Source organism: Pituophis catenifer, unplaced genomic scaffold (assembly GCF_029215685.1).
Source record: "Pituophis catenifer annectens isolate HBS135680 unplaced genomic scaffold, rPitCat1.0.hap2 SCAF_1, whole genome shotgun sequence".
NCBI classification, from domain to species: domain Eukaryota; kingdom Metazoa; phylum Chordata; class Lepidosauria; order Squamata; family Colubridae; genus Pituophis; species Pituophis catenifer.
This window is the reverse complement of record NW_027256881.1, coordinates 87,368,847-87,384,111: the sequence shown is the minus strand read 5'-3', so window position 1 is coordinate 87,384,111 and position 15,265 is coordinate 87,368,847. Positions and strand designations below refer to the sequence as shown.

At 35.9% G+C, this 15,265-nt stretch overlaps 1 protein-coding gene across 1 annotated transcript in view; it reads right to left on the bottom strand.

Moving 5' to 3' along the window:
* The window catches only part of NHSL1 (NHS like 1), a 45,402-nt gene that overhangs the window by 20,381 nt on the left and 9,756 nt on the right, over positions 1-15,265 (bottom strand). Inside the window, exon 3 of the mRNA XM_070932682.1 lies at positions 9,996-10,123. Within this exon, the coding sequence (XP_070788783.1) occupies positions 9,996-10,123 (128 nt within the window). The remainder of the gene's footprint in view (positions 1-9,995; positions 10,124-15,265) is intronic.

The window sequence follows — 15,265 nt, the reverse complement described above, 5'->3', positions numbered from 1 at the left end:
CTGCACTAAAGCAAAGCAAACTTAATCATACAAACAACTTAACAATAAATCATGAATTACTGTTTACTTCCAGGATAGCCTTATAATCAACTTATTTTTTTTTAAAAAAAATTCTCAGGCCAGAGCTAGTTTTGAAATTATATAACTGGAAGAAAAGAATACAAAATACATAAGAATAAGAAACCTATCCTTTTTGAGTAAAGATAGAAATAGCAGAATGGATTTTATTTATTATGCAATAATAGCCAAAGGGCATGTTTCTTCTCTCTTGGGTTCACTGAGAATGGAATAATACTTCAAGTATGGTGGTGCTGTGTGGTAAGACAAAACAACATATTTCAACATAATCCTAAACATACTGATTAACAATCCCAAAATAGTAACTGTCACAAGATGATGACCCTGAATTCAATTTTTTTTTAATATGAAAAGGAATAAAATTGCATATATTAAATAGTAAACTATATTTTTGTTTGGAAAGGGGACTATTTATAGCTATAAATAAACACTGTTTAATAGCACTTATAGCATTTAATACAACAAGATTGCTGACAAAGTGGGAAATCTATGATGGATCCACAGAACAAAATACCAAGATATTTACCAACAGGAAAAAAAATGAATTTCTCATTTGGTTATTGCTATCGAACAGTTAAACAGGAATTGATCTCTTCTAATAAAAAACTGTTTTAAAATTTTCTCAATATTTTAGTGCAGTAAAGTATTTTGATTCAGCCACTACTTTTAGTGCACCAAATCCCACTTGGGGTCCTAACATTACCTAATAGGAAAGGTATTTTTCTAGGTGATTTCAATCTGAATGTTGCTGAAAAACAGTTTCAGTGTTATCGCAACTGATAAAGAAATGTAAACATGGATGGCTTGTAGCAGCTGAAGTAATGCGCTGGCGTTATTACTAAATGTCCTAAAATTTCAATTCTAGAATTCTTAATATTTTGGGAGAGTGAAATTTAAATCCAATATGAGATTATTGTAACAAATAAAACTAGACAAAGAAATGTTTTGGTATTAGGAATTCTTCTGTAGGATTAATGCAAAGAAGAAGAAGCTTAATGTACATTTATCTTCTGTCTCCAGGGACAATGTAATCAATCAATCATCAGTCAATCAAACCACTACTCACTAAATGAGGGAAGATTCCAACTAAGCTAATTTAATAGGAAGATGCCCATATTCATTGGATAAAAACTCTACACATTAATGGGTAGAAAAATTTCAGAAACTAAAGAAAATGCAAAAGTAGAGCCTTTCTATTGAAAAAAATTGTATATTTTGCATTTATTCAGTTTCACACTGTATAGTTGATAACTTAAATCCCTTACACAGCAATACTATGCACATTTAATTGGAGCATATCCAACATGCATTTTTATCTAAAGTACCTAGTTAAAGTAGACAAATCTAAAAAAGATAAACAGCAACAGGTATGCTTAATATCTGGATGGAAAACAACCAGGAAACCCCATGGCTTTATGCTAGACTGGGAAACTGAACATTTTTCCAGAAGAGAATAACAAACCAATTCCATATTCAAGAAATCTACTTGGACTGTCAAAACAGATTCAGGAACTGTGCCTTGCAGAATTGTGCTCTTAATCTGATGTTTTTAGGATCCTATATATTAATTTTTTTTTCTTGATACAGATTTCCAAGTTCATCTGTCTTACATAGTCTTATCAAAGAAAGGATGATGTTGTAGCACATAGAACTATATTTTAATTGGGGATCTATATAAATAAAAATTTCTCTTTACATAATGCAGGCATATCAATAACACATATGTAACACATATATCAAAGTCCTGTTTAATCTTTGTACAATGGTGTTTAAAAGTTATGAACTTTTGAATTTTCAATAATCCTGCATAAATATGACCTAAAATGTGATCTGCTCTCCAAACAAGTTCTAAAACTACAGGTAAATAAAGAGATGTCACGTTGATTTAGAAATATTGAAAATTCAAAAGAGTTCACAAACTTTTAAGCAGTGCTGTGTTCTTTTTCAGAATGTAAAGCTACTCATTTAAACAAAAATTTATTCCAAGCAACACCAAAAGCTGGACTATTTTAAAAGATTTGGGAGGAACCTAACTGTTAATCAGTCATGAATCCAGCTGATTGGTCTTCTTCTTCTGCTTCTTCATTCATTATCACAGAATTGAAAGATTGTCTTTAAGGGGGACTGAATAAATTAATGGAGGATGTGTCTATCAAAGACTATTAGTCTTAAGATTTAATGAGGACAGTATGTTTTTCACTGAAAGGTGATAGTATACTTCAAAATAATTGCAGGGGAACAATGATAGAAGACATTGATCAGAAGATTCTCCATCTTCTGGTATGAACATCCTACAGTTGACAATGTGAAACATAATTATGGATTAGGATGAGCACTGAGTTAATCTAGCAGGGCTATTGTTCCTATCACTATCACCAGCATTTTTCTTAGAAAATATCAATTTAGAAAATATTCAAGAAACAGCTTTCTGATTACTTTTTCCTTTTTGAAATCTACAATTACATCACAAGAACTATATAAAACAACAATAACATTTGGTTTTCTTGTTACCCTTACACTGTAGGAAGCCAGCTATTTGTGATGGAATTCTTAGATATGGATTGACATCCTTTTGATGGTCAGAAGCCAGGCTGAACCTTGGATGACTAAGGATGTCATACTTTATATTTGTGTGTATCTCTCTCTCTATATATATATATATATCCTGTACTTATAAAAACTGAGCCCTTCAAGTCTCAAAACAACATATGAATATTTTGATTTCTTACAATCACATTCAGAGAAGGATTCAGGGATTGCCAAAAAGGAGATTTGGAAACTGCATAAGGTCCTTCTGTAAGATGTATGAATTAGCAAGACCCTAAGAGTTTGTCACTGTTCATTCTTACATGAAAGATTTTAAGAAAGTTTTGAACTTAAATTAGTTTGGAAATTCAATTTTATGACAAAATGTACAACGCTTTCTGAAAGTTAGTAACTTTCCACAATGCCCATTTAGAAAACAGGAAAAAAAACAGGACAGCAAAAAAAAAAATAAAAAAAAAATTCAAATTTGCCAAGAAATGAAATAATATTTTAAAAAGGATTAGAGAATTTAGTGTTACTGCACAGTGTTTTTCCCTGTGACATGAAATAAAGCAGCAGGAGTAATTTTTAAAATAAGAGCACTGTTAAGAAGAGGATACTCTAATGTGACAACAGCATCAGGCTGCGGGTATTACAGCTGGATGATTCTGGAGGGGGCTTGATACCTTGATCGTCCATGACATCAAACAACAGCAGGCACTTAAGCAAGACTGAGGGAGGCAGTCTAACAGACTAGACTGTTGGGTGAGAGAGAAAAAGAAAGCAAATGAGTGACGAAGAGAAAATAATGAAAACACACAGACATAAAAAACAGACAACAGACACAGTATGCACATCACAGTACAAATAATTAAAAAAAAACAGGGAGAAGTTGTTATATGCAGACACACCTTTTCCACAGAACATATAATGAATGCAAGAGAGGAACAGAAAAAGGAATATTACTTGGATCAACCAATTCAGTGTATTTACAAGTGGGAACTGTACTTAAATTAGCATCATCAAGTCTTAACATGACAAACACCTCAACCTGTGCCAGGGATTACATGTCTGTGCATAATGACAATCCAGAACTAACGGTAAATCAAAATAATATACAACTATGCCTATATCAGGTCAAAGAAATTATCTATATAGCCCATATTATCTTCTCTGACAACCAGAGAAGAGTCCTGAATAGTGGTCTTTCAAATCACCCGTTACTGAACTCTTGCGGGCTCTATACCTCTCCTTTTCAAAACAATCATTAATGTTGGATTAATAGAGCAGTCAAGTAATTTCACAGGTTTCCATTTAAATGTGATGAAACCATGCACAATATTTACTATTTTAAAATTATGTCTCAGTTATAAGAATTACAATGTAGATTTGAGTTTCCATGAAAATGGTTGCCATTGTTACATCAACCAGTACATGTCATATATTTTTCAATCAGCAGCTCTTATCCACCTCCTCAGTGTACAGTATTTGATTATCAAGCCTTTAGTTAGTGCTATATAAACTAAAAGGATGTAGAGAACAAAAGCTGAACATGTCGGGGCAGATAATCTGCAGCCTCAGAGCTACAGGCAGTCTAACTCTTCTTTTTTTGTAGTCCTAGGATCCAATGGCTTAAAACCAGTGGTCTGATTTCTACCTATTTTGAAGAGGAAATGCATGAAAATTGTAGTCTAAATTCTAAAATGGGAATTTAAGGATTAAAAATGAAAGGCTACTAAATGTATGAAATTATCCCTGTCCATGTGTGACATGGTCCCCATCTACTTAGCCTTCAACTACCCCATATGTAAACTATGACTTTTGGCCATAAAAAGATTGTTGCTTACTTCATGGTGGAAGGTTCTGCAGAACATTAATGCTCTCTAATCTTCTCCATGCCAAATTTCTTGATTTACACCTCCTGCCCAAAATAAAATGACTTTCCTGGCCCATTTCTTGTTCTTGCTGAGCTGCCTACATCCACCCTGGACAATGACCTGGTCTTTACCTTACCGACCAAATGAGAAGAAGTAGAGGTACAACATGAATAAGAACAGATTTCCTCTATAAATGGAAAGCCAAGCATTTTTAGAGGTTGGAAAACATGCAGCGATGGGAGCTGAGCCACACATTAATGTTTGGGAAGGAAACAATAACTGATACACAGAGAAAGCTGCTAGAATAGGACAAGCTGATTAAAGAAAGAGGGAAGGGGAGGATGAGTCAATGATGCATAAACCCAGTTTTCTTTCTGTAAAATGACCCACTCAATATTTTAGCTTACTGTTTTGTGCTAAAGCCTCCTGTACTGATTTATAATATATAAACTAACATAACAAGTATGCTATGAGGCATATTAATTAGATTTTAAAATTTTATTTATAAGTACTAATGTGCAGGTATACCTTTAATGAAAAATTACCTACAAACAGAAAGCTAAAATATTTTCACAGTAAAAATCTTTGTGATGTTTTTTGTTAGAAAAAAGACCTATTCTGTTTACTGAAACTTTCAAGCAAATTACCACTCTGTATGTTACCTTGATGAACAGGTTACTTACCTGTAATTGGCTCTTTGAATGGTCATATGTGCATTCACGCAGTCTTTCTTGGGAATTTTCCAAAAGTGAGAAATATTTTGGCAGGAAAGAAGCTTCACTGTTCATGCTTGAGGTTTCTCTTCTACTTCCCCGAGACAAAACAGCAGGTACAAGAAGCACCTGAATTTATCCAAAATAGTCACTAGAAAGGGGAAGGTGTGTGGGTTGCGTGAATACACAGATGATCTCTTCAAGACCCATAGTTACAGATCATCAACTCTTTTTCTTCACTGAGGTCTCTAAGTGCTTCTCACATATGGGTAACTAGCAACCTTATCTTCTATGTAGCTTATCATTTGAACACCAAAGACAACACATCTCAGCCAAAGGTAACATCTGTTCAGGATCAAACTCTCATGCAATAATGCTTGACAATTACCAGTGGTTCAGAACATGTATATTTGCACAATTGTAGCTAATGCATCACCTTTGGTCCTTTTTGAGCATACTGTACTTGGCAACTCTTATTTGTATACTTGGTTACAATTCTACCTGACTACTGTAATGTGCTCTGGTGAGGCTATCTTTGAAAAGTGACCAAAAATTGCTGCTAGTGCAAAATGTTGTAGCTAGACTGCTAAGCTGCACTGGCTGACAACTGTCTATCAGACACTGTTTAAGGTTACTTTCAAAAGTAGGTCTGATGATCTAAAGCAGAGGTCTTCAAACTTAGCAGCTTTAAGACTTGTGGACTTCAACTCCCAGAATTCTCCAGCCAGCATAACATAGCTGGCTGGAGAATTCTGGGACTTGAAGTCCACAAGTCTTAAAGCTGCCAAGTTTGAGGACCCTTGATCTAAGGCAGTGGTCCCCAACCCCCGGTCCGCGGACCGGTGCCGGGCCGTGGAGTACCTGGCACCGGGCCGCGCAGCGGCCGGGGGACATGAACGCTGCAGCGCAAAGGCTCCTGGGCCATGCGCAATGGGCCGTGTGCAAAAGCTCCTGGGCCGTGCCCCCACCCCTGCGCGCGCTCAGCGGGCCGCGGCGATAAAAAGGTTGGGGACCACTGATCTAAGGGACTAACTTTCCTATTATGAACCTGACTGGGTATTTCAATAAGAAGACAGGCCCTTTTGAAGATTCATTGCCCCAAGTTTATCAATCTGGTATGCAGAAGAGAGATTTCTCCTATGTGTCTTTCAGGCCCTGTAGCACTGCAAAAACATCTTTTGTTAATTGAAATGACTGTGGGTAATCAAGATGAGAATAAATTAAGATGGGTGTACAGGTAGTCCATGTTTAGCAACCACCTAGTATAGTGACCATTCTCATTTACAATGGTGATGAAAATGTAATTTTCTGGTCAATTGTTGCATTTACAACCTTCACAGGTCTTTAAAGCAAAGGAAGCTGAAGTCAGATTATATAAGCACAATGGTAGTTTCCAAGCTTCCAGTCCCAATTGTGCTTGCTAAACAAGGATTATCTGTAGTATCAATCAAGATGAAGACTAGTTTGGGATTTAGTATGTTCTGGAAAATAAAGCATTCTGCCTGAAAAAGCTGTCTGTAGCTGGAGACTCCTTCATGGTCCACAGAAGACTCCAGACCTTCAGATGATAGTGGTTTTAACTGCAGAATTGGCATAATTATATTTACTGCATAAGCTGTAGGCTTTTCAAAGTCAACCTGATCTGGGAACAACTGTAAATGCCTCATTTGCCACATGTAGCAGTCATGTTGCTGACTGATGTATCCCATTGGACTATATTATTTTGATAGTGAATGAACTACACTGATCGCTGTTCAACAAGGTCAGTACCAAGCGCTGATGTTACCTTTCAATTTGGTATTAATATATGAGCCTGTTTAGTTACGTGAAAGATAAACTCAGACAGATTGTAAGCTGCCCAGAGTTACCCTGTGATAAGATGAGCAGTCAATATTTTAATAAATAAAATTCAGATGAGGAGGTGCCTCCTTCATCAATATGGGAAGAACATCTTAATAATTCCAAATTGTTCAGGCTTTGAAAAAGTTGTCAAATATTTTTTTAATTTTTCTTTTTAATGTTCTTTAATTCTTCCTGATGTTGTTCAGATATTGTTGTCTTATATATGTCTCTCTTTATATATATATATATCTGGAACGTTTAATTTAATTTAATTTAATTTAATTTAACTTAATTTCCAATTTATATACCGCCCTTCTCCCCGAGGACTCAGGGCAGTGTACAGCCAAGATAAAAAAACATAGAATACAAATATTAAAACATTTAAAAATATAAAAGTTTAAATTTTTTTTTATTTTAAAACTTGTGCTAAGCTTTCGTCAGCCCCTACCGACTTCGTCAGAGTATAAAATCCCCATTGAGGAGCTGCTTGCTTTTATGTAATGCTGATCAATTTAGTCATTGCGCATGTAACAGGCCCAAACCCTTGCCTTCCCCCTGTAATTATCTTTTTTTCTGCCTTAGTCATGCTGACGGATGACGATGCACTTTCCCCTGCCTCCTTCCCCATTGTGTTGCCTCTTTCTCTCCCTGAGGGGTAACGCAGGGTTATCAGGCATTGCTTTGAAGGTATTTCTCCTGGCTCCCTCTCCCTCATTGTTATACCTTTCCCTTTTAGGCACGCACGTTGCCTCCTCTAAACCCATTTGTTTTACCCATGATCTTGTGATGGGTCTGCGTTGTTCTTCCTTATCCCCCCTAATTGTCTTTAGGACAATTCTTTATATATATATATATATATGTCTTCTTAAATTTTCGCGGGTGTGTATATGCAAAAAATTAAAATCTCGGGTGTTTTCCCGCGTCATATTAAATAAGTTAGTTAAAATGTTTAAAATTCTGGTTAAAATCCTTAAAGAAAGGTACTGGTAGGATTTTAGCTAAGGTTTTAAAGGACCTTGCAGAGTGCTCTATAAGGATTTTTAGAAGATTTTTTTTTTTATATAAATACTTTATTGATTTTTTAAAAAAGGTTTTTTTAAAAAGAAAATATCAAATCTCAGGTAACATCTGAGGTATCGTGCAATTACATATATACATTATATACACAACAAGTATCTTCAAATCTATCATTATTAGAAATAGGCATATCCTTATAGTCTTGTTCTATTATTCCACCATTTGTACCACCTTTCCCATACTGCCTTAAATTTTGAATTCTCATCGTCTTTAAGAATACTAGTTAATTTGCCATTTCTGCACATTCTAAAATTTTATTTGTTATTGTCATCTCTGGAGGGATTTGTTTATCTTTCCAGTATTTTGTGAAGGTTAATCTGGCCGCTGTTATAATATGTATAATTAATTGTGTCTTGTCCTTAGAGAGTCCATCTCCCGTCATTCCTAGTAAAAAAATTTAGAAGATTTTAAGCTAGGATTTTAACCAGAATTTTAAACATTTTAACTAACTTATTTAATATGACGCAGGAAAACACCCGAGAAATATATATATATATATATATATATATATATATATATATATATATATATATATATATATGTGTGTGTGTGTGTGTGTGTGTGTGTGTGTGTGTGTGTGTGTGTCTGTCTGTCTGTGTGTCTGTGTGTGTCTGTGTCTGTGTTTCCTCTAGCCAGGTTTTTCCTACGTAACCAAGGTTTTTCTGCAGCCCCAGCTCAGTAGAATCACATCCACTCAATTCTGGTTCTGATTCTACTGAGCTGGGGCTGCAGAAAAACATTGGTTACGTAGGGAAAACCTGGCTAGAGGAAAAACACACATAAACCCTACGAAGAAGTAAGAATATATATATATATATATATATATATATATATATATATTTGTTTTCTCAGGTTTTCGCGGGTGTTTGTATGTAGGTCTTTGGTTATTCGGGTCTTCTCCCACGTAAAATTGGAAGTGTCTTGGCGACGTTTCGACGAAGTCTCATTCGTCATCTTCAGGCTGGTGTTCTCGGCTTCGTGCTTCCAGGAGCACGAAGCCGAGAACACCAGCCTGAAGATGACGAATGAGACTTCGTCGAAACGTCGCCAAGACACTTCCAATTTTACGTGGGAGAAGACCCGAATAACCAAAGACCTACATATAGATAGATAGATAGATAGATAGATAGATAGATAGATAGATAGATAGATATAGATATAGATATAGATATAGATATAGATATAGATATAGATATAGATATAGATATAGATATAATATACAATATTGCATGATGGCATCTATACTTTAGTATTCCTTCCCTCTCTCTTCATGAACTACTTCTTCTTTGCTATTTTTTTAAAAGAAACATCTCAAAATATATTTTTTACTCGTTAGATCTTCTTTTAGAGAAGTCATGCCTATTTGGGATTACATGACATATAAATGAACTAATTAAATGCTGCATAAGGGACAGGTGTTACAAAGATATGATGTTATCAATTCATTGTGGCACAAATAATTCAAGCAAGTAATAGAATAAAGAAGACAATCACATTGTGTTCACACCGTACTTATCAAATAACAAACAAGGGAAAGCCAATAAAGGAGTGGTCCTGTCATTTATGGTATGTTCTATGGGACAATGTGATCACTACAGAGCCAGGGTATTTACAAGGGAACAATAGTTCTTTCTATTTGTTCATAAAAGCAGCAAAACCTAACCTAGCCAGTTTTTAAATCAGAGCCTTTGTTTGAAATAGTACCTGGGTATCTGCACAGTATTTTTTTCCCCTGCAAATTAAACTATTCTAAAGAACTCAAACAAAATGCTTTTGGGACAGAACATTTTAAAATCTGGTTTATCATTTTCAAATATGGAACATGACAGCAACTTTTCTGCAGTATTTTTCATTTGTTTTTTCAAGAACTCTGCTGTCTCACCTTCTGTTCAATTTCTTCATAATCATCTTGGTAACTTCCATAGATTGGGTTGGATGAAGATGAAAATGTTGGACCCTGAGAATAGTATTGAGAACTTCTATAGCCATCTCTCCGAAGTTTGTCACATTCTGTAAACGGTGGGGGAAATATAAGAAAAAGATACCATGAACTATTGCTGAGTTACACATAAATTCCAAACAAGAAGTACAAATAGTTCCAAGGAGAACTGTAGCTAGTTTTATCCTCTTTAATAGTTGAAAAGAAGAAAATGTGGCTAATTGATGTGGCAATGGGAAGAGATAGAAGAATAATTGAAGAAGATCAGAAAGTATCAAAATCTGAAAACCAAAGTTGAAAGTTTATGGCAAAAACTGACTGTGGTGGTCCCAGTCCATAAACCGGCTATGGTGGTACCGTACCAAAAAAAAACCCTAGATGGCACTTAGAAATTCTACTCATTGATAATAGTTCCATCGGTCAATTACAATAGGTCACATTGCTTGGATTCACACATATTATGCTAATACATTATAGTTTAGATTTGTATTACAAAACACACAGTGCCTGACTTTAGATGAAATTTAAGATGTCTATGAACATGAAATCACTTAGCTGTTTAAAGATATACAGAATCATTCAAATGAAGTAGAAACTTCTCAGGGTGGGTTCTAAAATGTTTTACTACCGGTTCTGTGGGTGTAGCTTATTTTGTGGGCATGGCTTGGTGGGGGTAATGTGACTGGGTGGGCGTGGCCAACTTTTTTTTTTTTTTTTACTTTTAAAAGCATTTTTTTTACAACCTTAAGAGGTTGCAGAAAAAAATACTTTTAGAAGCCTCTGACGATCAGGCAACTCAGCTGGGATCACGAGAGGCTTTGAAAGGCATTTTTTTTCTACAACCTCTTCGGCTGAAGAGGTTGTAGAAAAAAATGCTTTTCAAAGCCTCTGATGATCCCAGCTGAACTGCGCGATCATCAGAGGCTTTTTTTTTAACTTTTAAAAGTATTTTCGGCAGAAGGAGATTAAAAAATGCTTTTAAAAGTAAAAAAAAAAGCCTCTGATGAGGTGGGCAGGGTAAGCGAGCGGCGAGCGGGCCGGGGACTGGTTCAGGCGCGTGGCCAGCCAATGTTATTACCGGTTCTCCAAACTACTACAAATTTTTACTACTGGTTCTTGCGAACCAGTGCGAACCAGGAGCAACCCATCACTGAAACTTCTCCTATGGTCTTTGACTAAAAGTTATCAGAGTTACATTGTTGATACAAAAGTAAAATACAGAGGTATCTGCAAAATTTGTCACAATGCAGGGTTTGCACTTTTTGTACATGTGTTACAACATCTTATTAAAATCTTACAGGGGAAAAATTTATGGCACAAAAAAGGTTCCTAGTTACCACATAATACTTATCAATGATGATTAAAAACAAGAAAAAAATTTTTCTTTCTCTCTCTCAACACACACACACATATACACCCCTCGTATAAAATTCCAACCCAATCAAATTTGGGATTTTTCTAATCTCAGTTTATTCATGAACTCTTATCTGGTTTCTCTGTTCTTTCTCAAAAGCAGACAAGCAAGCATGATTTAAAGAAAAGCAAATTCAAATATGTTGTAAGTCAATTCCTTGAAACATAAAACTGTTTTGACTGAGACCGGCAACTGAATTCCATCTGAGAAAAATGTTAATTGTAATCTTCTGAACAGAGTAGAATGGCAAGCTTTGCAATTAAATTAAAGGTGCAGGATTATGCCAGATAACCAAGCTTGATTGTTTTCACATCATCTCCTGAATTCATCATGTTACATAGTTACTTATCTCACTTAAATAATGCAGGAAACTCAAAACTTCTAGCAAATGAAGTCTCCCTTTGTTAACAAAGAGCATATTGCAAGCAGCAAAGAATACATCGGCAGAACCTTTTATTACATAGATTATGAAGATTATGCAGTTCTGAAAGCCACCTATAGAACTCTGTTTTTTAAAAACACCTGGCTTGTATTTTTTTTTCTGGTTTAATTGTTGTGTGTCCCAATTCAGTCTATTTCAAAGAAGGTTTGTTCACTTGGCAAAATGCTGAAGTCTGATTTTGCATGTAGACTAGGAAGCCTCAATATATGTAGCACATCAGCCAAAGTATTCATTCCCCCCCTCCTTCTTATGCATCTGGAATTATGTGGAATGTTTAGCATCTGTTCATATGGGTTATAGAATTTATTGTGATACTGCAATGTTGTTGTAACACTGTGATGTTTAATTCCTGGTAGCCACCCAGAGTCATGATGTTGAGATGATGACAAGGAAGGAAGGAAGGAAGGAAGGAAGGAAGGAAGGAAGGAAGGAAGGAAGGAAGGAAGGGTTAGTCATTTTCCTTTTAGCGGGATGGGAGTAGACTATGTGATCAAGTCTTGAAAATGTGGTTACACAATTTACATATCATAATGCATTACTCCAAGTCTCCATGTAGCTATGGTATATGTGGTATGTGGTACTACATTTATACAACACTGAAAACTTTTGCTGTAATAACACAAACCACAGTATAATCACATACTCAATCCTCTGACTCTTCATAACAATATGATGCTGATTTTTCACTGAATAGGATTCTGATAATATTTTCTTTTTATTATGGTTGTCTATTTTCCATGCCATTTTTATAGCAGGACTACTAGTCAGAAAAGCTTTGTTTTATATTACTTCAAATATCATGTTTTTGAGGAAGAAGCTACCGTATTTCACTTCTCACACATGGAACACTTCCAACAGCAGGTACTGCACAAAGCATAAAATGCATGAGAGAGTTCATTATTCTTCTAGGGACGTAGAGTCCAGGGGTACAATGCTAGACTACCACTCCTGCCTTCTAGATTACAATATGTACAGTATTTTTGATAGCCATTATATTTAGGAATTCTCCATTAAATCTATAGAGAACATTTTTAGTAATCTGAGAACAAGTCATTAATTTATCGATTTGTGCTGATGATCGTTTTATTTTTTTACAATGGAATAAAAATAAAGTTTAACTTAAAGTTAAATGATTAAACCATGAGAAATCTTTGTAGTAGAATGGACTAGTTGGGAGTTCTTTGTAAAAGTATCTTCAAGTAAATCAAAGTCCCCTTGTGGCAATGACAAAACCATGTTGTTTTCTTGATAGCCATATGACAGTGATGTGCCATGCCTTCCCCCCAAGGGTATGTTTTTTTCAAATTCTCATACTTCACAGTACTGAGATTTCAGTTCTTGATTATATCCTGTCTACGCCCCAACCTTGCTTAGGTGTTTCAAGATTTACCATGAACACTTATGTACTGCCAAATGCCAACTTTTCCTAAAGCTAAGGGTTTAGTCCACTGTTAATAGCAATCTCCTGTTCTCCAATTCCTTTCCACTGAGCAAAGCAGAAAAGGGAGGAAAATACCAGAAACGTGGAAAGAAATGGACTTGCAATATGCCCCATTTTGGACCCATCCATTATAATATACAGATATTCCACTAGGAAAAGGTAGTTAATGAGATATTCTCCATCTCTTCTTATATATATAAATATACATTTTTATCATTATTTACAATGCATGTAATGAAGACATGAAACTGGCTAGTTCTGAATTAATCTGTTTCAGAATTAAAGACTGACCATCTTTTCAACAAATCTCCCCCAAAAGGGAATGGTGGCAACTTATTGATAGTTATTGAAAATCATTGAGTCCTCATATGAGGATATAGTTTTTAGACCATGCATAAATCCATTAATAATGGGTACAGTAGTACAAAGCTGCTGATGGTTAATAGAATTGCAACAGCTATCTGGATCATAAGTGGGCTTTTAAATGCAAACTCTTTTGATTCTGATAAGGATCTATTTCTGTCTAACAGTCTAAATATGGCAAACTTCAGCAATGAAGTTTGCATCAAGTGGAACAGGACCCATTTCTGCAGACTTAAAAAAAAAAAGCCTATCAGCAGCAGAAATGAGATGCCACAAGGACTGTTTCATATCAAGCTTAGTTTTTTTTAAAAAAAATGCTAACAGCAGCACTTGGGCTCTTGCTGGGAAAAAAAATATATCCCAGCCTGGGAATATAAAGCAGATTCATGAACTAAATCCGCAGCATATTTCACTGCAGTTTGGGAGGGGGGGGGCTCTCTTTTTTTTAACTGAGTCAGGAATTCCAACAGATTGGCTGGTTGATTTTTACATTTTTGACAATGACATATTGTATAATAGTTATAAGTGCTTAGTTCTCAATAGCTTGGTATAAAAGCGCTACGTAGGCATATACCAACCTGACTCTTTCCCCCCCTCCCAACAAGCAAATATTAAAGTCCCAAAATAACATTCAGATATCCTGCTCTGAACCCTCCAATGTTATCATTAGCTTTAGGGCTGTGATGGCAAATTTATGGCACGCATACCCGAAGTGGCACGTGGAGCCATGTCGCCTGGCACTCACGGCATCGCCTGTTCCTCTTCTGGGTTTCTGGCGCACATGTGCACCAGATAATCAGCTAGCCTTTTTGCATGCGGCAGTGCTAGAAACTAGAAGAGCTGGTTTTCCGTTTTCCTGTGTGAACATGTGCATTGGCCAGCTGATCCTCATGTGCCCGTGCGTGCCAGACACCAGGAAAAGTAGCTGGCTGAAACCGCAAGTTCAGTAGCTGAAACCAGAAATTCATTTTCGGGTGCTCGCATGTGATCTAGGCAGCACCTCTTCTGGGTTGCGGCCCAGGTGCGCAAACGCTCCCTTTTCGGTACACGGTGCCAAAAAGGTTCGCCGTCACTGCTTTAGGGTCAGCATAACAAGTTGCAGCCTCTCCTCAAACACAGACGGGACTAGACACATTCACTGCAGCAAACTATTTATATAGATTTCAAATTAATATGCACTTTTCGAGATGAAGGTTGGCTTATTCATTCACTGGTCACTTTCTTGGTTCATAGGACCATCATGAGAAGATTCCCATTTTGGGGATGATGAGTTGTACACAATTATAATCATCATCATCATAAGATGTAGTGTGATAGAAACAGAACCTTTGTATTTGCAACTCCCTGAAATCTATTCCAGGGAACTGGGGCATACTGTAGAGCCAATCTGGAAGCCTCACTAAGACATACGACATTCACTGCATGAATGGAAATCTATTAGTGCAATGTTGGAGGTAACCCAATTATGGAGAAAGAATTAACATTAGGGCTGTTTTAAATGTTAATGACTATTTCGTGAGTTTTTCCTGGCTGCTGCGTGTTTTAATTTTTTT